The 21,619-nt window shown below is 43.7% G+C and overlaps 3 protein-coding genes across 3 annotated transcripts in view; 1 reads left to right on the forward strand and 2 right to left on the reverse strand.

Moving 5' to 3' along the window:
* The window catches only part of ip6k1 (inositol hexakisphosphate kinase 1), a 30,002-nt gene extending 27,558 nt beyond the window's left edge, over positions 1 to 2,444 (reverse strand). The window contains exon 1 of the mRNA XM_022742062.1: positions 2,334 to 2,444. The gene's annotated coding sequence lies outside the window, so the exon portion shown is untranslated. The remainder of the gene's footprint in view (positions 1 to 2,333) is intronic.
* A 1,297-nt stretch (positions 2,445 to 3,741) lies between these two features.
* On the forward strand, positions 3,742 to 7,221 carry arf4 (ADP ribosylation factor 4). Its single transcript, XM_022741967.1, has 6 exons — positions 3,742 to 3,946; positions 4,768 to 4,848; positions 4,981 to 5,090; positions 5,174 to 5,245; positions 5,562 to 5,684; positions 5,999 to 7,221. Exons 1-6 carry the CDS (start codon positions 3,880 to 3,882, stop codon positions 6,083 to 6,085), a joined length of 540 nt encoding a protein of 179 aa, XP_022597688.1. The 5' UTR covers positions 3,742 to 3,879; the 3' UTR covers positions 6,086 to 7,221.
* A 987-nt stretch (positions 7,222 to 8,208) lies between these two features.
* Positions 8,209 to 21,619, reverse strand: part of appl1 (adaptor protein, phosphotyrosine interacting with PH domain and leucine zipper 1) — a 27,799-nt gene continuing 14,388 nt past the window's right edge. The window contains exons 11-22 of the mRNA XM_022741968.1: positions 15,577 to 15,765; positions 15,412 to 15,454; positions 15,264 to 15,320; positions 14,548 to 14,639; positions 14,209 to 14,388; positions 13,899 to 13,951; positions 13,216 to 13,390; positions 12,760 to 12,796; positions 12,472 to 12,612; positions 12,287 to 12,337; positions 12,059 to 12,148; positions 8,209 to 11,774 (exon numbers count right to left, since the gene is read on the reverse strand). Coding sequence (XP_022597689.1) covers positions 11,622 to 11,774; positions 12,059 to 12,148; positions 12,287 to 12,337; positions 12,472 to 12,612; positions 12,760 to 12,796; positions 13,216 to 13,390; positions 13,899 to 13,951; positions 14,209 to 14,388; positions 14,548 to 14,639; positions 15,264 to 15,320; positions 15,412 to 15,454; positions 15,577 to 15,765 — 1,261 coding nt within the window. The 3' untranslated portion in view covers positions 8,209 to 11,621. The remainder of the gene's footprint in view (positions 11,775 to 12,058; positions 12,149 to 12,286; positions 12,338 to 12,471; positions 12,613 to 12,759; positions 12,797 to 13,215; positions 13,391 to 13,898; positions 13,952 to 14,208; positions 14,389 to 14,547; positions 14,640 to 15,263; positions 15,321 to 15,411; positions 15,455 to 15,576; positions 15,766 to 21,619) is intronic.

Raw genomic sequence — 21,619 nt, forward strand, 5'->3', positions numbered from 1 at the left:
GCATAACTAAAATTTTGACAGGCCTAAAAAGAGTGTGTCAGTTCCACACTGTGAGGTGGAGAATGGAAAAAGAAAAGTGAAAACAAGTAAATGTGTTAGAGCTGCAACCAACAATTATTTTTCTTATTGATTAATCAATTACCCAAAGATATGTTTAAATCATATAAAACAGAGAAATGCAGAAAATCCTAACATGTTAAGCTGGGACTACTTTTGATTGAAAAATGACATAAACAATTAATAAATTATGCAAATAATATCTGATTATTTTTCTGATGATCGACTTATTGATTAATCGACTAACATTTGCTACTAACTTTGCCGTCTAACTTGCATGGGTGAATACTGAGATACTGACACATCTGTGAAAGGTTGATGTTGGCTGATAACATCAGCCTGCCGATTTATTGGTCAGGCACAGGTAATGAATTCAGCATCAGGAGACAAGAAGTGAAATCGCGCCGTGACCAGCACCAACCCCGCCATCTCTTGACAGCTCTGGCACATGGTTATGATGGCGTCAGTAACTTTCCACAAAAGAAAAAAATGCAGGTACACTAAAAGCACTGCCGACATCTGATGTCAAAACTGTCAAATTGGAATCATTTATGTCTGAAAACATGTCACACAATGGTTTTGATTTTTAGTAGTAGTAGAAACCAGGCTTTCGCACACAAACAGCAGAGTTGTTGTCACTGACATGGGATAACCACCTCCAGTTAAATCCTCGTTTGACACACTCACAACAGACCCCAAACATTGGAAATACTTTTTTTCCTTGCCTCAGTTTGTGCCTTTAATGTATTGTTATTATATATGTGTTACAGAGTTATAGAGTTGCACATCCGTGTATCTAACACTGTTCTGAAGGTAAATTCAAAAACCTCAAAAAGGCAAAAATAAAAAGGATTACTTTTTAAGTTGCAATTATATCTTCCAAGCAAGTAGCAAAATCTCCGTCTCTCTCCTTGCTCATAAAACTAAATTAAATGTAAATCTTATCACTGTGTATGTTAACAAAATATAAAACATGATAAAAAGTAATACTGATAGAGCCAAATACACAAGATAATAAATATTTTTTAATTTTGATCCATGTCGAACAAATTTAGTAGGGACATATGCTGTTTCATTGCATTTTGAGGAATGTAAAAACTGATGTTATCACAATACACAAGAGGCCAACTCTAGGGCTTAATTATCATGTAATAATTCTGCAGCTACCATACTGATTACTGTCATGAAGCAAACTATATTCTATTGAAATTTCTCGTGATTACACTCCCAAACTTTTGAGTATGGAGAGCTGGACACATGCCCTTGACATAAACTGATGATGAGAGAAACCAGGCACACACGGGGAAGTGAACTTTTTTCTTTCTCATAAAATGTTGAAAATACTGTCATACAGCTATCATCAAGCACAAGTGAACCCAGCTAACTGGTGTCAGCAGGATATTTAGCATTGCATACAGGCCAAAACACCATCACAACCTCAGTGAAGCCACCAGTCACCCCCACTGTGACAGATATCAATCTGTAAAACCACAGAGGTGCCTCACTAATAGATGGCAGTGGCTTTAACTAATATTATGGTCAATGTGAAGCAGCATGATAAGGCAGTCCTGCGTCAGTAGTTTGACAACAAATAAACACGAGTAGCAGCGTGGTTATCATCACACCCAGTGTAGCTGAAGCTACCTTGTTAAACCTGGTCAAACCAATCAAACGTCTACTGTCACCATGCCATGCAGTGACCACAAGCTAATTACTAATGATAACATGCCACAGTACATTACACCAGGCAATCAATCTGACCTTAATTATATTTACACCGAGCTAGCTTCAAGCTAATGAAACTTTTGGGGATCCACCGCTTAATATTGAAACAAAACCAAGCCCAGGTTCTGGCGTTAACCAGTTAGGCAGTGTTGCCGTGAACTGATAGCGGGGGTGATGTGACTAGCTGCCACATAACACGTTTATAGACTCTTAGGTACCATGTTAGTTAGCGTTAGCTGTCAGACTGGCCAGCTTCTTGACCTTAGCCTGACAACACGCTAGCTGGCTAAGTCTGCTACACTCATCTTAAATCAGCTTTGAATGAAAAAAAAACTTCATACTGCTTTGTGTCATTAAACACCCCCTTCCCCTCTCTTCTTTTACGGCAGCTCTCTGTCCCGGACACTGGTGGAAAACACCAGCGTTAGTTCGACTCTAACCGCCGTTAAAGTAGCCGTGCATGCTAACGCGAGCTAACTAGCTAACATCACGGTTTGACGTTACGCAGTGTCTCCAGTTACAGACACCGAGCTGTCACAGTAACCACATACCTTCAGGATCACCGGGTGGACAGTGAGCTGACTTCGCGGAGTTCACGGTGGATGTGCTTCAGAGACGGGAGAGGTTCATGGATGTCAGTCCCCGGTGTCCAAACTCATTAACGGCGGAAAAAAAACATCCCGGAGGCTAACGTCATTACAGTGAAGCTCACGCAGCCTGTTTGGCTTTTACGCTTCATTTACTGGAGTGCAAGCCTCTGGCGCCACCTACCGTCTAAAGCTGGGTCCACCTTCTTCACCCAGCTCGTCCCCCACCTGCAGGAGGACCTTATTAAACCGGGTTTCACGCTTCCATGTTGGACTCACTCACCAGTAAAGCCCGGTGCTATGTTTCCGTAACCCAGCCAGTTGTCCTCTGAGATGCAACGTGATGCAAAGCACTAGTGGAAAATAACTAGGAACTTTGGTGAGGACATGGTTTGTTTAATGGAACATGTTTTTGCTGCTATAATTTTCCTGAAACTGGATTTATATCATGACTTTTTTACTCTGATATCTCACAGATATTTTGCTTTAAAAAAAGAATATATATATTATATATATATATAATATATAATATAATATAATAATAATATATATAAATATATATTTTATATATACATACAAAACCGTATATTTGACATTGTCATGTAATCATGTAACAAGAAAATAAATGTATAAAAACCTGCCGATAGTACTTCTCTGTTTGACAGAGCCACAGTGATGCTCACACCTATCTTTAAATCATGTCAAAAATATTGTATTGTTTTTCATTCAGTTCCTCAACTTATTGCAAGATGTCAACATAACAACATAACATAACAACAACAATGATGCCTGACAATAGTGAACAAATCAGCTTTACATGTTACATATACAACGTTTTCATTGGCGTAAGACGTCGGCCAAAAAGCAGCTTCCAATCAAAGTACTCAAGTAAAGTACAAGTACCTCAAAATTGTACTCAGTTGTATGCAACATTTAGACACCCCTGGGAAAATTCAAGTTTTGGTTGATTTTTGTAAAGTGAAAAGAAGTAAATACGATCCATGTAGCAAACAGACATAAACATTTTTCTTTCTGCAAATATATCTGACATATTTTATAGGTCCAAATTATTGCATAGAACTGTAAGTACTACTACTACTACTCTGTTACATTCCACCACTGATTGGTTTTCTGTATTTATAACAGTTTTGACAACATTAAGAAAAATAAAGAATATTGTCAGTCTTATCCTTAAATTGTGCTCACGTTAATAAAGTGAATTTACATTTTTTTTTAAAAAACAAACAAACTGCGAGCCCTTATTTTGAAGTCTCTGTGAGCGGATGTAGTGAATTCAAGTGTGCGGTGTTGACACCGGTTGCGCGTTTGTTGCCACCGTGTACCGAGCTGACAGCGGCTGGTGTGACACCATGGATAACACACGCACACATAACACACACACACTACCGCTCTATAAAACCCCAGACACTCACACTCACACACACACACCGACACACAAACACACAGCGAGCTCTTTAGTGCGGAGGAGAAACTTTCTACCTGAACCATCATGGGCGTCATCATCTCACGAATCTTCTCCAGGTTCACCTCGAAGACACCTGTCCGGATTTTAATGGGTGAGATCTGATTTCAGCAGTAACGTTGTTAACAGCCTATCTGCGTTTTTTAAAGATATTAAAAAGTCTTAATTTTTATTTAATGAAGTGTTTCAGAAATTAAATGTAAAGTCTAAAACTGGTCATGAAAGATTTTTTGTCTGTGAGTTTAGCAAAAACGGTATGGAAACTGGTTAATCCATTCATTTGGCTTCATATAGAGGTCGTGTTTATTGATTAATTAATTAATTATATTACTAGGGATTATTTTTATTTACAGCTGGAAAAATACAATATAAATTTCCATAAAATCATGAACCTGGTGAATAATTCTAGGCCTTATACCTTCAGTGTGATCATGAAAGAGGTGTTAAATTACATTTCTATGTGGTATTAAAAATGTCTTAAATCTTAATCTAAGTTAGTGAATACTTTAGAAACCCTGGTTAACCAGTGGAAATTAATAACTTTATTATGGTAACATTTTATCATTAGTGTTGTTAAAAGTAGTAATAGTTGAAGCACTACTGTGATAACAGTATGAATAGTCTTTTCTTTGTTTATTTGTGTTTTATCTTTTGTTGTGTAAATAAAGTTATCTGTAGCAACATGACAGTAGTATTAATGGTACTAAAACAATTTATTGATTGATTATTTATTGATAGTCTATTACTCTTACTTTGACTTTTGATATTTTACCAAAGAAAAAAAGACACTTTAAGACGTCACCTCAGGTTCTGAGAAGCTGTGATGGGCTATAGATGGCTCTATATATCACCGTTGTCTGTTGTCTGTTGTGTGTGTGTGTGTGTGTGAGTGTGTGTGTGTGTGTGTTACTGCAGTGGGTCTGGATGGAGCAGGTAAAACCACACTGCTGTACAGACTGAAGCTGGCCGAGGTCGTCACCACCATCCCAACCATTGGTCAGTCTGTTTGATGTGTTTATATTAAAGCACATATGTAATATATAAATAACACAAATTCATAATTCATAAAATAAACTGTGTGTGTGTGTGTGTGTGTGTGTGTGTGTGTGTGTGTGTGTGTGTGTGCAGGTTTTAATGTGGAGACAGTGGAGTATAATAACATCAGTTTCACAGTTTGGGATGTTGGTGGCCAGACTGTCATCAGGCCTCTGTGGAGACATTACTACACTAACACACAGGTAACACTTCTACTCTGCTGTTACATAGTTAGGCGAGAAACAGGACATGTGTAGTGATGTGTGTCTGTCTCTGTCTTCTTCAGGGTTTGATCTTTGTGGTCGACAGCAACGACCCCGAGAGGATTAAAGAGGCTGGAGACGAGCTGCACAGGATGGTAACAGGCTTTTCTCTGAAGTGTTTCCACACTCCTTTATTCATCAACTAATACACACACACACACACACACACACACACACACACACACACACACACACACACACAACATCAGCTTTAGTCTTGCAGTACAAAAGATAGAAACTTATTGTGAGAGTCATTAAAATCATCCAGAGTCAGTTCAGCTTCATTTTCTCCTTCCAGACACCCCACCAAATTAAATTAAATCATATTAGAGGAGGACATTGCTGACTCGTTTCAACCTTATGCTCCAAACTTTCCTGTTTCCTCACCACGTTTATGTTTGTGCGTTGCAGTTGGAGGAGGACGAGCTGAGAGGCGTGGCCATTCTGGTTTTCGCTAACAAGCAGGATTTGCCCAGAGCCATGTCCGTCATTGATGTCACCACGGCCCTGGGCCTATCAGCGATCTCACAGCCGGTGAGTGACAGATCCACCTGTTTTCTTCTCATGTGTTGTCATCTTAAATACGCTGAAAGTAACTTGTGCAACTTGTTCTCTTCAACTGAAGTCGTAAACACACACAGTGACACAACGACAGCACAGTGATGATTGATCAGAACTTGTTATGTGCTGTAGAGCCTCGCCTACAGCGACCTCTGGTGGTAGAGAGACGCAGCAGCAGGGTTTAGAACAAACTAAACTACAGTTTAAGTTTAACTACAGAGTTTAAGAGACCATATGATTTTTTTTTATGGTTTTGAATGGTTTTGCCCCTCTGTGTGTCTGTGCAGTGGTATGTCCAGTCGTCCTGTGCCGTCAGTGGTACAGGTCTGGTCGAGGGTCTGGACTGGCTCTCCAACCGGATCCTGAAGCAGTAGGAGCTGAAGTGAAGCTCTGGATTGTTCCTTTTCCTGCTGAGTCTTCAAAGACAAAAGGCTTTCTCCTGTGAACTGAGCCGAGACTGTGAATCCAGGAGAGACACAACAAAGTGATCCCACATACATTAAATCCAGCTTTCCGCAAAGACATTTTACTGCTGCGTTCACAAGCACGTAGGAAAACCCTGTAGATCCCAGCTCTTCCAGAAAACACACTACAGATTGTACCATGTTCATGGCACATTAAAAGAATCATAAAGATGTGGTGAAATGTCAGAGCAACAATCTGAGACTAGGGAATTACATTTATTAACTTAAAATGAACCTGCAGCAGGTCATTTTGGCTTTCAGTTCTCAAAAACAGATCAATTTTATCACCTCAAACTGCTGTTGATCTGCAGTGAAAAGCCTAAAAAGTGGAAAACATCTGTGCCTCTAAAACCCTCACGTTAATGTACAATGTAAACAGAGCTTCAGGCTTTTGAGTTGTTGTCTCTGCCATCAGAAAGTGTCGAGAGGAGTCGATGATAAGGAGCTAAGGCGATAAGGAGCCACTGATGATGTCAAAACTGTTTATACTTCCAACAGGTCGAAGACAGATGTAATGTTTTAGACCCGTCCTTTCCAACCTTTTGAGCTTCTTATGCCTCAAAATAAAGTGGCGTCTACTCGTGTGAGGTCATGACCTTAATGTGGACATGAGAGAAGGATTTTTCCGTCTCTGTTTCATTCGAAAAAATAGAGAAAAATCAGATCTATCACATTATTTTGTGTCACAGAGGTTTCTGGTCATCCCATAAATATATTTCTTTGACTGGCGGGTGGGTCATTTTTATGGGAAACACATTTGAACTGCAGTGATTATTTTCATCTTTTCATCTCTTGAGGGATTGTAAGCATTAACATAAAATTAATCTCTTATCTGTCATTAATGATGTTAGGCTTGAAATAAACTTAATGACTTCTATTATAAGTCAATTATATGTTTCCTGTAACAGTTTCTTCGTCACATGAAGAAACACATGATTAAAACTGTCCTGCTGGTTTTGTTGGGTAAATTTACTGTATAATTGTTTTATGTTGCTATTTGAATAATCAGCTGAGATTCTTTTCTGTTGCTTCACATGTAAGGTAAGTCAATATTATTTATTGATCATGTTCATATTTTTCTTATATTAAAGTTATTAAGGTGGCCAGTTTGTGTGTTTGTTTGTTTTTAAATACAGACATAGACATACAGACGGTAGCTGCCTCAGGAAACATGGAAATGGATTGTGACATAGTTAAAGTAAGTTGGAAAAAATAGAAATTAGAATATAAATCATTATATTGAGTCAGGACTGTGAGGGGGACAGATTAAAGTTCATCTTCATTATGTGTGATCAGTGAAGGGTGGTGTAGAGTGTGAGCCGCTCTAAAAACCACAACATTACAACATCCTCCAAACATTAACACACATTCATAAGTAAACTCAACCCGCAGAGCCGCAACTGGAGTTCCCCATGACCAGTCGTTGACCTCTGACCCCCGCACACTGTTCATGTTGATGCCTGTAAGAGTGTCGGACACTTTATTTAACACTCTATAATTACGTCTTGGAAATGATGGTGTTATAGATCTTTCTATTGATTTAGATTACATTTTTCTATCATGTATTTTTTGGAGAAGGTAAAAAAACAAATTAGATTTTCAGAGACAGAAACTCCACAAAGTGTTTTCTAGTCTTCTTTCTTTAATGATACTCAATGGCATAAAGCTTGGAAAAGGTTTTATAAATAAAATATATATAAATAACGAGAAAGTGTCATGTAAGATACAACATAGAATTATATTGTAAAATTATCTTAAAAATCTGAAAATTTATCCTTTTCCATGTTTTGTTTTATTTTGAGCACGATATGATACTTGGAAGATATATTCACAAAGAAAATGGCAAAATTCAAAGTGTAAATTTTGTGTTTTGTATAAAAAAATGTACGTTACCACAGAAATGTTCATAGGAAAAAGAATAATTGAGAATTTATACATTTCTGTTAAATATTTATTTTTTTATATTTAAATTTGTCAGACTATTGTTAATAATTAACTTTCATACACAAATATAACAATAAACTGTGCAAACATGAAAATAAACACAAAAATCAACTTAGTTCTGTTCTTGATTTACACCTGTAAAACTCCCTGCAGCTCTTGTAGCTCAAGGAGGTTCGTTTGATCCGGAAACATCAGCAGACTGACTCAGGCGGGTGGAGTTAGTGCTTTATTTATCACTGAAAAGCCTTTTTTATTAATCATGACACTGGAACATCAATCACTGAAACGTATTTACAGTTCAACGTCGTCGATCCTGTCGTTAAAGTGCAGCTCCATCGACTCGAGTCCTTCACCTGGTTACAGCAAGAAAACATCCTCCCCAAAAAAAAAAAAAAAAAAAAAAACAACCAAAAAATAAATTTTTATTAGTAACAGTTGATTTAGAGACGTCTTCACCCCGTTAACTTCCCCACAGGCGACTGAAGAGGTTTTGTCTGTTGTGCATGCAATGTCTATGATCCTGAAACTGAAGCTTATTCACTTCATTTTCCTACAGATAATCAATCACTCTGGATAATAAACGCTGATTAATGAATCAAACCTGTGAGAAGCATAAAAGGCCCCTAGCATTGTTTCAGATTAACATGTGTTAAAGCACAGATCAACACTGTGATGTCAGGAGAGACACACAGGCTCAGCTGGTTATTTGGCAGAGCAGATGGAGGACTGCATGTCGGCATGGTTCTTACGTTTTTATAGATCTAGATGCCAAAAATGTGACATTTCTTCACAGTTTACTGAATGAATAAAATGTATCAGCTCACCAGAGAAAACCAAAAGTTGACACCAAAATCTTTACTTCTTTCCACTTTCTTTTTTTTTTTTCCCCAAACAGAGAAACTCTGAGCTTCCTTTTATCAAACTGTCGTCAGAAGCAGCAAAAGTGAGGAGACCGATTGATCAGGTTTGTGCTTTAGTTGACAGATCTCCAACTTTTCCCAATGTCAGACCAACGTTTCTCAATAGGCAAACGGACGAAGACAAGAGCGAAGCATCGTTGGCTCACCTTTGTGGCCTAAAATCTAACTGGTGAACGGTAAATATTTCTCATTAAGGAGCGTTACTTTCATGCAATTATTCATTTTGTAAGAGGCAGCAGTTGCAGAGAAACTCTTCAAATTACATCAATTCAAAATACGACTTTCTTTTGGCTCCAGTCATGACAACATGCTAATAACACACTGCGTACAAAGTGCATGAAAAGCAGAGGATGCTGGACTGACGACGGCTGATGATTCAGAAAAAGAACAAAGTTCATATTGGCACTGAAGCTGTTCAGTTGTTGGGCATAGAATATTTTCACTGTTGCTGAATCAGAGTTGACCTTTGACCTCGAGGGGAAACCAAATGTTTCATTCACAGCGACTATGATGACAGGTAAGTCACATCTCAAACTCAAAAAACCTGACATGTTGTTAACACAGTGAGTCCAGCTGTGAGTGATCTTTCTGTTCCAGTCTTCAATGCTACGTATGTTTCTGTGTTTCCACATCACACACAGTCACTAAGTCTAACGCCTGCTGACATCTGGGCTACATTTGGTTGAAAAGTTAGTTTTGTTTTAGACAACTAAGTTACAATTCAGTGGTAACTTGTAACTGTAAGATATTCAGTGGGATTAAAAAGTCTGAGACCACCTTCTCAGACCGTCTGACCCCACTGTTGGCTCGTTGCAGCTCCTACTTGTTATTTTAAATGTCTTATGCATCATTTTCCTACATTACAGCGTGAAGTATTTGGTATTTTTGAAAGCTTTGGGATCTCCACTAGAATTTAAAATTGAGTGTAGTAGTATGTAAAACTACAGTTACACTGAATGTAATGTGAAGATGCCCTTAACAGAAAAACATCAGAATATGACCAATGTTTACCTCACGTGCATTTCAATTATGACTCAAGTCTCTCAGGAGCAAAAGCTGAAGTGGTTTTATTTTTACCCACGACGACGATTCCTGACCTTAATTAAGTTCTTGTGCCTAAATTTAACGAACCTTTAACCAGAGGTGGCAGGTCATTTTGTACCAGTGATTTTTAACTGTTTATCAAGGCACTGAAAAAGGAATATCTGAGTCTATCTGGATGACAACGACGAACAATACGTTTTGGCATTTAGTTTGAAGCAGCAACCAAATGTCACATCCAACCCAGCGAAGCGTAATTTGAATTTAGACGTCTCGAGAGTCTTTTGACCAAATCTACGTTGACTCGATGACGGTTTAGATTTCTGGATCCGTTCCTCTTCACCGTCCACGCTGCCGCTGCTTTCAGTTCGTCTTGAGTAAACTCTGAAAATCAGCTCACAGAGACCAAGACTTGCTTGAGTTGTGTAACCCACAAGAAATGTTTGTCTGCACCTTTCACCACTCGTTTATTGAAATATCGATCACATGACTGATCAATGTACTCTATTTAAAGAAACTGGAATAAAGCTCGGTGTAGTGGAGAAGAGTCCTGCGACCTGTTTTAATTTTGATGCACTGGCTCTGTCTTGTTGACCTGAATAAAGTGGTCATAATGTCGCTATTATTGTTATTATTATTATCATTATTAATAAATCTGCGGATTATGTTTTAGATTAATTGTTTGTCAATTAAAACATCTGAAAACTACAAACCAAAAAAATACCGACTCAAGACTGGGCGTTATTCTTCATCCTGTGGTGAAATGAACGAAAACTAGTGACCGTCTGGAAGGAAGATGAGGTCATTCAAAAAAAAAGAAAGAAAAAAGGTCAGCCGATGAACACATCACAACAGGAAGTACTCTTCAAAATAAGACTCCCTGCTCGCTCTGTCTCCTTCTTCTTCTTCTTCTCTTGTTTTAGAGCATCGTCTGTCTCGTGTTTTACCAACAACACTGACAGAGGAAACAGCTGAGGTTTCTCTGTTGCCCTTTGGGATCTCCTCAGTGCCAGAGTGCTCCTGAGCAAGAGACACTGACACCGTCCAAATCTGCATTCTGTGTTCCCTCAGGCGTCTCCTTCAGATCCTGGTTCATTATTCCTCTTGTGTTCTGCTTTATATCCTCTGTCGTTATTCTTAGCTCTTTTTTTTTTTTTTCTTTATAAAATAAACATATAAAACAGAAACTTACAGGTTAATCTATATTTTTTGTCCTTTTCTGGAAAGCGGAGCCGGTATAAAAAGCAGCGTTTTTACACACAGAATAAAACACGAGTCCGTGGCGAGATGTTTCCTCGCCACTCCCCCTCCTCCTCCTCCTCTTGTAGTGTGGTTGCATTTAGTTTATCCTCCGTTTTCAGAGTGACAGGCTCCACCATAAAACTTCAAACAGAGTCCAGCAGAGAGGGAGCGCATGTTTTTCAGTCCCAGGCAGCCCGGGTGGGCAGGTGGTGTTCCCCTCCTCTGATTCCTGAGCTGCTGCTTCAACAGTACCAGCTAGGACCAGCCTGGGAGGTAAAACATGCATCCTGTGCGTGTCATTAGGCTTCAGACTCGCCCCTCTTCTTCCCTTCCTCCCCAGCGTCGCTGTCCTCTGATTGGCTGTTGCTTAGCACTAGGAACTGTCCGTCAGGGGCAGGCGGGTTGGCAGGGCGACTAGAGGCGGCGATCAAACGGCTCTGCTCCTCCAGATCCTGAAAAGACAAGACTGAGTCATGCTCCAAAATAAGGGAGGTTATGTTACCGAGCCGTGTACTGCAATCATTCTCAGTGACCTGGAGCTCAGTCATTCAGCAGTCTCTCGTCGTGTTAGCATTCAGTAAAGACTTTACTGCTTGTCGCGGTCCAGGCTTCTGGCAGGTTACTACAGGTTAGCACCCTGTCCAACCGTGCACAGGTATTTTTTTTAAAGCTTTTTCTGTGTTTTAGCTTCTTTTAAGGTTTAAGTCACTTTTCAGAGTTAAAGGTTAAAGGTCACCTTCTCTATCTGTCTCTGTTTGCTGAGTTCCTCCTGCTGCTTCTCTTTGGCCTTGTCCTGCTCCTTCCTCTTCTCCACCGCCTTACGGTCCTGCACAAGAAAAACATCAACAACACAACAACATAATTAACATCCACAACATCTGGAGGAACCATTACCATCCCCAAACTGTGGGGGAGTTCGCTTTAGCTTTAGCTTCAGCATAATGGAGTTTTAAATGAGTCTCACCATCTCAGAGTGGAAGGCTATCTGCTTCGCCAGACCGATACTGTCACAGATCTGCAACACATGAAGGAGACAGACAGGTCGGTCAGACAGACAGACAGACAGACAGACAGACAGGGAGAAAGACAGACAGACAGACAGACAGACAGACAGACAGACAGACAGACAGACAGACAGACAGACAGGACCTTCTCTCCGTCGTTGTTGGACTCGAAAATGTAGCAGACGGCTCGGCTGTCACCCCGCCCACTTGCTGACTGCAAAACGAAGCCAAACAGCCTCTTGTTGTCCTGATGGGACGAACACTGAACCACACTGGACAGAGGGAACTGCAGCAGGAGGAAGGGAGAGGAGGAAGGAGGAAGGACAGAGAAGGCTTAAATTTAGGAAGAGGGGGGCTGGAACCAATTATAAATCCTTAAAAACATGTCTGAAACCAAAACAAGGATCTAGTCTGGTGAGACAGATCATCTTACCCTGAGTCGTGTGACCTGTGTCTGAGGATCAATAAGCCTGAAAAGAAAGGTTCACACGTTAAACTCAAAGACTGTTATGAACTTTTTTATGTGTAAGCAAAAATTTAATTTTCTAATCTGCAGCTCGTCATTAAATGCACTGAGCAAAATCCTCCCAACAGGATGAACCATTTGATATTTATGGCTCCGTGACCTTTCCTGGAGCGCCATCCTCAGGACAAACATTTAGCTCCACCCTGCTCAGGTTCTAAGAAGAACTTAACGTTCCTTTTCTTGTTATGTTCACGTTCAGTGCATGTGCGTCATTGTGCGTGAAACAAACAAAATGGGGACCTACTCAAAATAAAAAACTGCTCCACAGAGCGACAAGAGGTCAAAAACCGCCGTCTCTAGGGGGCGCTACTGCGACTGAGACACTCAGTCATACACCACAGTTTCTCACACACACACACATACTTGAGGCAGTCGCAGGTGACCAGCAGGTGTGACTCGGTCATCCTGAAGATGTTGTGGATGGCTCTGGCGGCCAGGATCTGTCTCATGGTCTCAGAGATGACATCTGCTGACTCGGCACTCCTCACCTCCATGGAGCCCAGGAAGCGAACGATGAAGAGCTGGTGGAGGATCGAGTCTGGACAACACGGACACAGAAAAAAAACACAGGGATATTTCAATTTGATTAAAATTGGTCTGAATTTTATTGTTGTAATCATTATTATTGATGTTGGTAAATTATAGTAAACTACAAGAGTCAAGATTATTATAACCGTAAGGAAATTATACAGAAACATCTTTATAATATATAATACAAATAAAATAGTTTTTTTCTAATTCTTTGCCACACATTACAATATAAAATATAAGATAATAGGAAAATATTAGTCAACAAACAATAAAGAGCTGGTGATGATGCAGTCTGAAGAACAGGAAGGATTATACTGTAGTACACTCAAGGCAAAGCAACAAGGGGCAGCAATGAAATCACTATGGTGTGGTGCACCAGAATGAGGAGAGGACGATGCTGCACTCAAACACATTTTCATTGAACAAAACAGTGACAAATTGGAGGTAGATGCATCAACAGACACCATGCAGATGTAGTTTTCATTTTAATAATGAAATGTTGAGACAGACGGTACCTTCACTGTCTTCTGTAGTGGTGTCTCCCGTCTCTCCAAATGGATTACTCCTTCTGTATGACACACACACACACACACACACACACACACACACACACACACACACACACACACACACACACAGTGGTTAGGCGTTGGGGTACATGCTTCAGTTGCTCTAAAGATCTATTTTTGTATTGATCCCCTTTTGTGAAGTGATTCTACCCTGTGGAACTATAACCCTTTAACGCCTCATTGAAGCATATACCTCTCACACACACACACACACACACACACACACACACACACACACACACACACACACACACACCTGCCGGACTGTGCTGCTGTCTTGCTCTGTCCTGAGTTTTCCTCGCTGACTGGGGAAATGATGTCAAACTGGATTGGTGTTTCCGGGGCAACCAGCGCGTCCAATGAGAGCACAGAAAGCGCAGGCGATGGCTCGGACCCCACGGAGCTAATACTGCTCGCTCGGCCCGCACGCCCTTTACTGAAATGAGGAGAAAGAAGAGAGAGAAATACTGAATAAATGGAGGTCTGACTCGTCAAGTTGAGAAATCTGATTGGCCACCAGGGGTCCATCTCCATTAAATCTGGCAGCTGATTGGTTATGACGTTGTCGATAACCCCTCGTTAGTGTCAGTACTACCTGCCAGGTCTCATGCTCTCGTGTCTCTGCTGGAAGGATGGTGATGGCGTCACAGCTTCGATAGCTGATTGGTTCACTCTGGCCGCCAGCTCCTGCCAATAGGAAGGAAGTACTGTCAGTGTCAACCAATGGGAAAACAATATGAAAGCACAAATCCAAAATGTTTTCCTGCTTTTTCTCCTCTTGTTGCCTGTGAGCTTTCTAATAAAAGCATACAATGCCAAAAACCACTTTTAAAAAGCTGTTATCCACCTTATACTCAGTAACAAAGACCTTTTGTCTTGCTGTTTACACTGTGACTGGAAATGTGTTATTCATGTTGCTACTTGTGACCACCTTGTGCCTTTTTGCAAATATCTGACCACTGGTCACAATATGATAGACAGTGCTACCGACTGCCACAGCTGGAACAAAGTAAGAGACTGTCTTTCATCGTACAGGTGCTAATACGATCAGTTCACCTGCACAGCGTCGTCACCAGCTTGTCATGTCATTATAATAGTTATGATGTGGGAGCATCAGGCTGTATGACCTCCACATTAATGTTTTAACAACTGGGGGAAACAGACTGATGTTCCAAATCACATCAAATCAGAGATATGGGTGTGTGACTCATGGATCTGAAACCACTATAAACTACACCTAAAAGTATCTGCCAAAGTTTCCTCTTTGATCTGTGACATGAAAGTTAATGAGGGAAGATGAAGGACAGGCACCTCTGCGTTCTCGCTCAGGTAGATCCTCTTGGAGATGTTGTTTATGGTGGAGATCCACTGGTGGATAAAGAAACAACAGGAAGATGGTGTGAGAAAACAACAGAACAGCTGACAGGCAAGGTCACATGACAAAAAAAAAGCAATTTACCTCCTCACAGTCCTTCCTGCTCTCCGCCTGCAGCGTCACCACTCTGACGGAACACAAAACGAGAGAAAGTGGCATTAACCCTGAAAGTGTCAGACTGCCGAGAACATCTGAGAAGAGTTAGTGTCTTCATGAGAGAAGAAAGTAAAGTAACGGGGGCTCTCTCACTTCTTGCCGTCGAAGGATGTGACCTGGAAGCAGAAGCGGCGGTCGTCACTGTCGACCGCCATGACGGAGCAGTTGTCGAGGTCTGTGACCAGCCCGCCGGCCACCTCGCCGCGGCCCTGCTGCATCAGGTTACCGCCCTGCGTGAAGAAGTACTGACGCTCCCAGGAGGTCGACACCAGACCCGTCTTACTGAGAGACAGACAGAGGGGCTACTTTTACAGACCAAACCTCACAATTAAAGTTTTATATGCATTAAAGGAGAATTATGTTTTGTTTTTGTTTTTTTACAACTGGAGTCTTTTTCATAGTTTTTGTTTGTTTTATCCCTTGTATAATAGCTGAGATCTGGGAACTTGATTAAAAAGAAACGTGACTTGTCAAGAAACATGATCAGTCAGATGATCAGACACGTTGGAGACAAACAAACAGTTTATCTAGACCAGGGGTCCCCAAACTACGGCCCGCGGGCCACATCCGGCCCGCCAAAGCAATTTGAGTGGCCCACTTAACGATCCCAGACAATCCCTCTAAACATCAACCAATTTTTATTAAATTGCATTTTCTTATCATAACATCATAACATATCCGTACTTAAAGGTTGGCATTCTAATTAAAATTGACCATAGTTATGAGCTATTTATAGTTAATAGTGGCTCATCTTCACCTCCTCACACAATGGTATATTCTGACGTGACTTTGATCGTGACCGAGCCAGCGTCAAGCTGCAAAGTTCTGAGGTGGGAATCTGTCATGAAGGTGGTTGTGTCCTGCATAAACTTCATCAGAGCAAACGGACTTAAACACAGGCAGTTCCAAGCCTTTCTCTCCGAGCTAGAATCAGCCCACGGAGACGTGCTTTACCACACTGAAGTCCGTCACGCTGAGTAACATATGTCAGCCCCCAGCCTTCTGAGCGCTCCGCTTTGAAGGGCCGCCATGGCGGATCTCATGCATAATTATGCTGCGGGGGAACAAGTAAAATTCTGTGTTTTAATAATTTCCAAAAAATTTTCTCTAGAAAGTCACACAAATTTGTGTCTAAGCGAGACTCGAGCTCGTCACGCTGGAGTAATCATATGTCAGCCAAGCTGCAGGGGTGCCCGCTGGGTTCGGAGGGGGGGGGTGCCATCGACGTCTCGGGCGCACTCTGTTTGCTGGTGCGAAATCTTGCACAAGCAGTCCACAATGGAGGTCCGCGGTACCTCAGGCTGATACGCTGGGTAATGCTGATGCCGCAGGGCGGCGTTACGTGGGGGGCAAGCGGGGCCGCCATTGGGTTCATCTCTCATATGCTGAGGTGCCACACCATTAAGACTAGTGTGAATGTCACAACGGAAAAGTTTTGTCCAAAGTCCACAAGTTTGGTGTCTACGGACTCGGCTCGTCAGCTGAGTTAACATATGTCAGCCCCAGCCTTCTGAGTCGCTCCTCCGAAAGGGCCGCCATGGGCGGTCTCTCATATGCTGCCGGGGGGAACACGGTTAAATCTGTGTTTTAAATAATTTCCAAAAAATTTTCTCGAAAGTCCACAAATTTGGTGTCTATCGGACGGCTCGTTCTACGCTGAGTTCGAAACTCCTCAGCAAGGTCAGAGCCGAAGACTGACTTCAGGCAGGGCCTGGTCTGTGAGGGGCGCCGTGGTGGCCGGGGGGAGCTAGCCGATTCTGGGAGCAATCTGTCCAGGGGGGGGGCGCCCGCAGCTGGGCGGCTAGCTCTGCTTCTGGCGCAATGCTTGCGGGGGGGGGGGCCCAGCGGGGCCATGGGTCATCTCTCATATTGCTGAGGGTGCCACACCATTAAGAACTAGTGTGAATGTCACAAGGAAAAGTTTGTCCAAAGTCCACAAGTTGGTGTCTACGGACTCGGCTCGTCACGCTGAGTAACATATGTCAGCCCCAGCCCTTCTGAGTCGCTCCCTTCCGAAGGGCGCCATGCGGTCCTCTCATATCTGCCTGACGGGGGACACGGTTAAATTCTGTGTTTAAAATAATTTCCCAAAAATTTTCTCGAAAGTCCACGAAATTGGTGTCTACGGACTCGGCTCGTCACGCTGAGTAACATATGTCAGCCCAGGCTTCTAAAGTCGCTCCCTTCGGAAGGGAGCCTCGTTAACGTTCCGAGGCCACGCTTGCTGCAACGAAAAATTTTGTCAAAAGTCCACAAAATTGGGTGTCTACGGACTCGCTCGTCACGCTGAAGTAACATATGTCAGCCCAAGCCTTCTGAGTCGCTCCCTTCCGGAAGGGGTCTCAATCTCTCATATGGCTGAGGTGCCACACCATTAAGAACTAGTGGTGAATGTCACAAACAGGAACAAAGTTTGTCCAAAGTCCACAAAGTTTGGTGTCTACGGACTAGGCTCGTCACGTTGAGTAACATATGTCAGCACCCAGCCTTCTGAGTCGCTCCTTCTCGAAGGGCGCCATGGGCGGTCTCTCATATGCCTGGCGGGGACACGGTTAAATTCTGTGTTTTAATAATTCCCTCAAAAAATTTTCTCGAAAGTCACAAAATTGGTGTCTACGGACTTCGGCTCGTCACGCTGAAGTAACATCTGTCAGCCCCAAGGCTGATCTAGGAGATGGCGCCTCGGGGGATGGGCGCTGGCTGTAAACGTCCGGAGCGCCGCCTTGGCGGGCGCACGCGCGCAGCAGCTCTGGCTGGCCAGCAAAGTCCAGCCAAATGGGGTCGGCCCGCGACTGGCTGTCGTCGCGGTTTAAACTCTAAGCTTGACGGCCCAGCCCTGTGCTCGGGGGGAGTGGGGGCGCGTGGGTGCGCCTGTTGCCAGGGAGCCGGCACGTGGATTTAGCGCGCAGGCCTCGGGGGCGGTGGGGGGCGGGGGGGGGGGTCGGGGGGGGGGGGGGGGGCGGGGGGAATCGCCTTCGAGGTGCCCCATGGGTCATCTCTCATATGCTGAGGTGCCACACCATTAAGACTAGTGTGAATGTCACAACGGAAAAGTTTGTCCAAAGTCCACAAGTTTGGTGTCTACGGACTCGGCTCTTCACGCTGAGTAACATATGTCAGCCCCAGCCTTCTGAGTCGCTCCCTTCCGAAGGGCCGCCATGGGCGGTCCTCTCATATGCTGCCGGGGGACACGGTTAAATTCTGTGTTTTAATAATTTCCAAAAATTTTCTCGAAAGTCCACAAATTTGGTGTCTACGGACTCGCTCGTCACGCTGAGTAACATATGTCAGCCCCAGGCTTCTAAGTCGCTCCCTTCGAGAAGGGATGCCTGTTAAACGTCTCCGAGGCCCGCTTGCTGCACACGAAAAAATTTTTGTCAAAAGTCCACAATTTGGGTGTCTACGGACTCGCTCGTCACGCTGAAGTAACATATGTCAGCCCCAGCCTTCTGAGTCGCTCCCTTCCAGAAGCGATGGGTCATCTCTCATATGCTGAGGTGCCACACCATTAAGACTAGTGTGAATGTCACAACGGAAAAGTTTGTCCAAAGTCCACAAGTTGGGTGTCTACGGACTCGGCTCGTCAGCTGAGTAACATATGTCAGCCCCAGCCTTCTGAGTCGCTCCCTTCGAAGGGCCGCCATGGGCGGTCTCTCATATGCTGCCGGGGGACACGGTTAAATTCTGTGTTTTAATAATTCCAAAAATTTTCTCGAAAGTCACAAAATTGGTGTCTACGGACTCGGCTCGTCACGCTGAGTAACATATGTCAGCCCCAGCCTTCTAGAGTCGCTCCCTTCGAAGGGCCCCATGGCGGTCTCTCTATATGCTGCGGGGACACGGTAATTCTGTGTTTTAATAATTTCACAAAAAATTTTTGTCAAAGTCCACAAATTTGTGTCTACGGACTCGGCTCGTCACGCTGAGTAACATATGTCAGCCCCAGGCTTCTAAGTCGCTCCCTTCGAAGGGATGCTCGTTAACTCTCTGAGGCCGCTTTGCTGGCGACGAAAAATTTTGTCAAAGTCCACAAGTTGGGTGTCTACGGACTCGGCTCGTCACGCTGAGTAACATATGTCAGCCCCAGCCTTCTGAGTCGCTCCCTTCCGAAGGGTCCGCATGGTCATCTCTCATATGCTGGCGGTGCCCACATCATTAGAGACTAGTGTGAATGTACAACGGAAAAGTTTGTCCAAAGTCCACAAGTTTGGTGTCTACGGACTCGGCTCGTCACGCTGAGTAACATATGTCAGCCCCAGCCTTCTGAGTCGCTCCCTTCCGAAGGGCCGCCATGGGCGGTCTCTCATATGCTGCCGGGGGACACGGTTAAATCTGTGTTTTAATAATTTCCAAAAAATTTTCTCGAAAGTCCACAAATTTGGTGTCTACGGACTCGGCTCGTCACGCTGAGTAACATATGTCAGCCCCAGCCTTCTAAGTCGCTCCCTTCGGAAGGGATGCTCGTTAAACGTCTCCGAGGCCCGCTTGCTGCGACGAAAAATTTTGTCAAAAGTCCACAAATTGGGTGTCTACGGACTCGGCTCGTCACGCTGAGTAACATATGTCAGCCCCAGCCTTCTGAGTCGCTCCCTTCGAAGGGCGCATGGTCATCTCTCATATGCTGAGGTGCCACACCATTAAGACTAGTGTGAATGTCACAACGGAAAAAGTTTGTCCAAAGTCCACAAGTTTGGTGTCTACGGACTCGGCTCGTCACGCTGAGTAACATATGTCAGCCCCAGCCTTCTGAGTCGCTCCCTTCGAAGGGCCGCCATGGGCGGTCTCTCATATGCTGCCGGGGGACACGGTTAAATTCTGTGTTTTAATAATTTCCAAAAATTTTCTCGAAAGTCCACAAATTGGTGTCTACGGACTCGGCTCGTCACGCTGAATAACATATGTCAGCCCAGCTTAAGTCGCTCTTGGGTGCGGTGCCCGCCCGAGGCCGCCGGCCCTACTTGTGTTTTTTGTCAAATCAGCAAATGTGCAGGCGGCCCCGGCTGCGCTAGCTCTAGTGTGCTGAGCCAATGCTGTGCCCGGCTCCGAGCGCCGCCACGGGTCATCTCTCATATGCTGAGGTGCCACACCATTAAGACTAGTGTGAATGTCACAACGGAAAAGTTTGTCCAAAGTCCACAAGTTTGGTGTCTACGGGACTCGGCTCGTCACGCTGAGTAACATATGTCACCCCAGCCTTCTGAGTCGCTCCCTTCGAAGGGCCGCCATGGGCGGTCTCTCATATGCTGCCGGGGACACGGTTAAATTCTGTGTTTTAATATTTCCCAAAAAAATTTCTCTGAAAGTCCACAAATTTGGTGTCTACGGACTCGGCTCGCACGCTGAGTAACATATGTCAGCCCCAGCTCTACAGAGTTGGGGGTGGCCGCGTCCGCGGGCAGTAGCTCTGTTTGCTGCGCAATTCTGTGCCAGGCGGGGGCGCCGCGGAAGTGTGGGGCGGCCAGCTCTGCTTGCTGGGCGGAATGCCTGTGCCGGGGGCCGCGGGCACGCTGGGCCGCCACAGGGTCATCTCTCATATGCTGAGGTGCCACACCATTAAGACTAGTGTGAATGTCACAACGGAAAAGTTTGTCCAAAGTCCACAAGTTTGGTGTCTACGGACTCGGCTCGTCACGCTGAGTAACATATGTCAGCCCCAGCCTTCTGAGTCGCTCCCTTCCGAAGGGCCGCCATGGGCGGTCTCTCATATGTGCCGGGGACACGGTTAAATTCTGTGTTTTAATAATTTCCCAAAAAATTTTTCTCGAAAGTCCACAAAATTGGTGTCTACGGACTCGGCTCGTCACGCTGAGTAACATATGTCAGCCCCAGGCTTCTAAGTCGCTCCCTTCGGAAGGGATGCCTCGTTAAACGTCTCCGAGGCGCCCGCTTGCTGCGACGAAAAATTTTGTCAAAAGTCCACAAATTGGGTGTCTACGGACTCGGCTCGTCACGCTGAGTAACATATGTCAGCCCCAGCCTTCTGAGTCGCTCCCTTCCGAGGGCCGCATGGGTCATCTCTTCATATGCTGAGGTGCCACACCATTAAGACTAGTGTGGAATGTCACAACGGAAAAAGTTTGTCCAAAGTCCACAAGTTTGGTGTCTAACGGACTCGGCTGCGTGCGACGCTGAGTAA

Source organism: Seriola dumerili, unplaced genomic scaffold (assembly GCF_002260705.1).
Source record: "Seriola dumerili isolate Sdu_G_001 unplaced genomic scaffold, Sdu_1.0 BDQW01000066.1, whole genome shotgun sequence".
In the NCBI taxonomy this organism is placed as follows: Eukaryota; Metazoa; Chordata; class Actinopteri; order Carangiformes; family Carangidae; genus Seriola; species Seriola dumerili.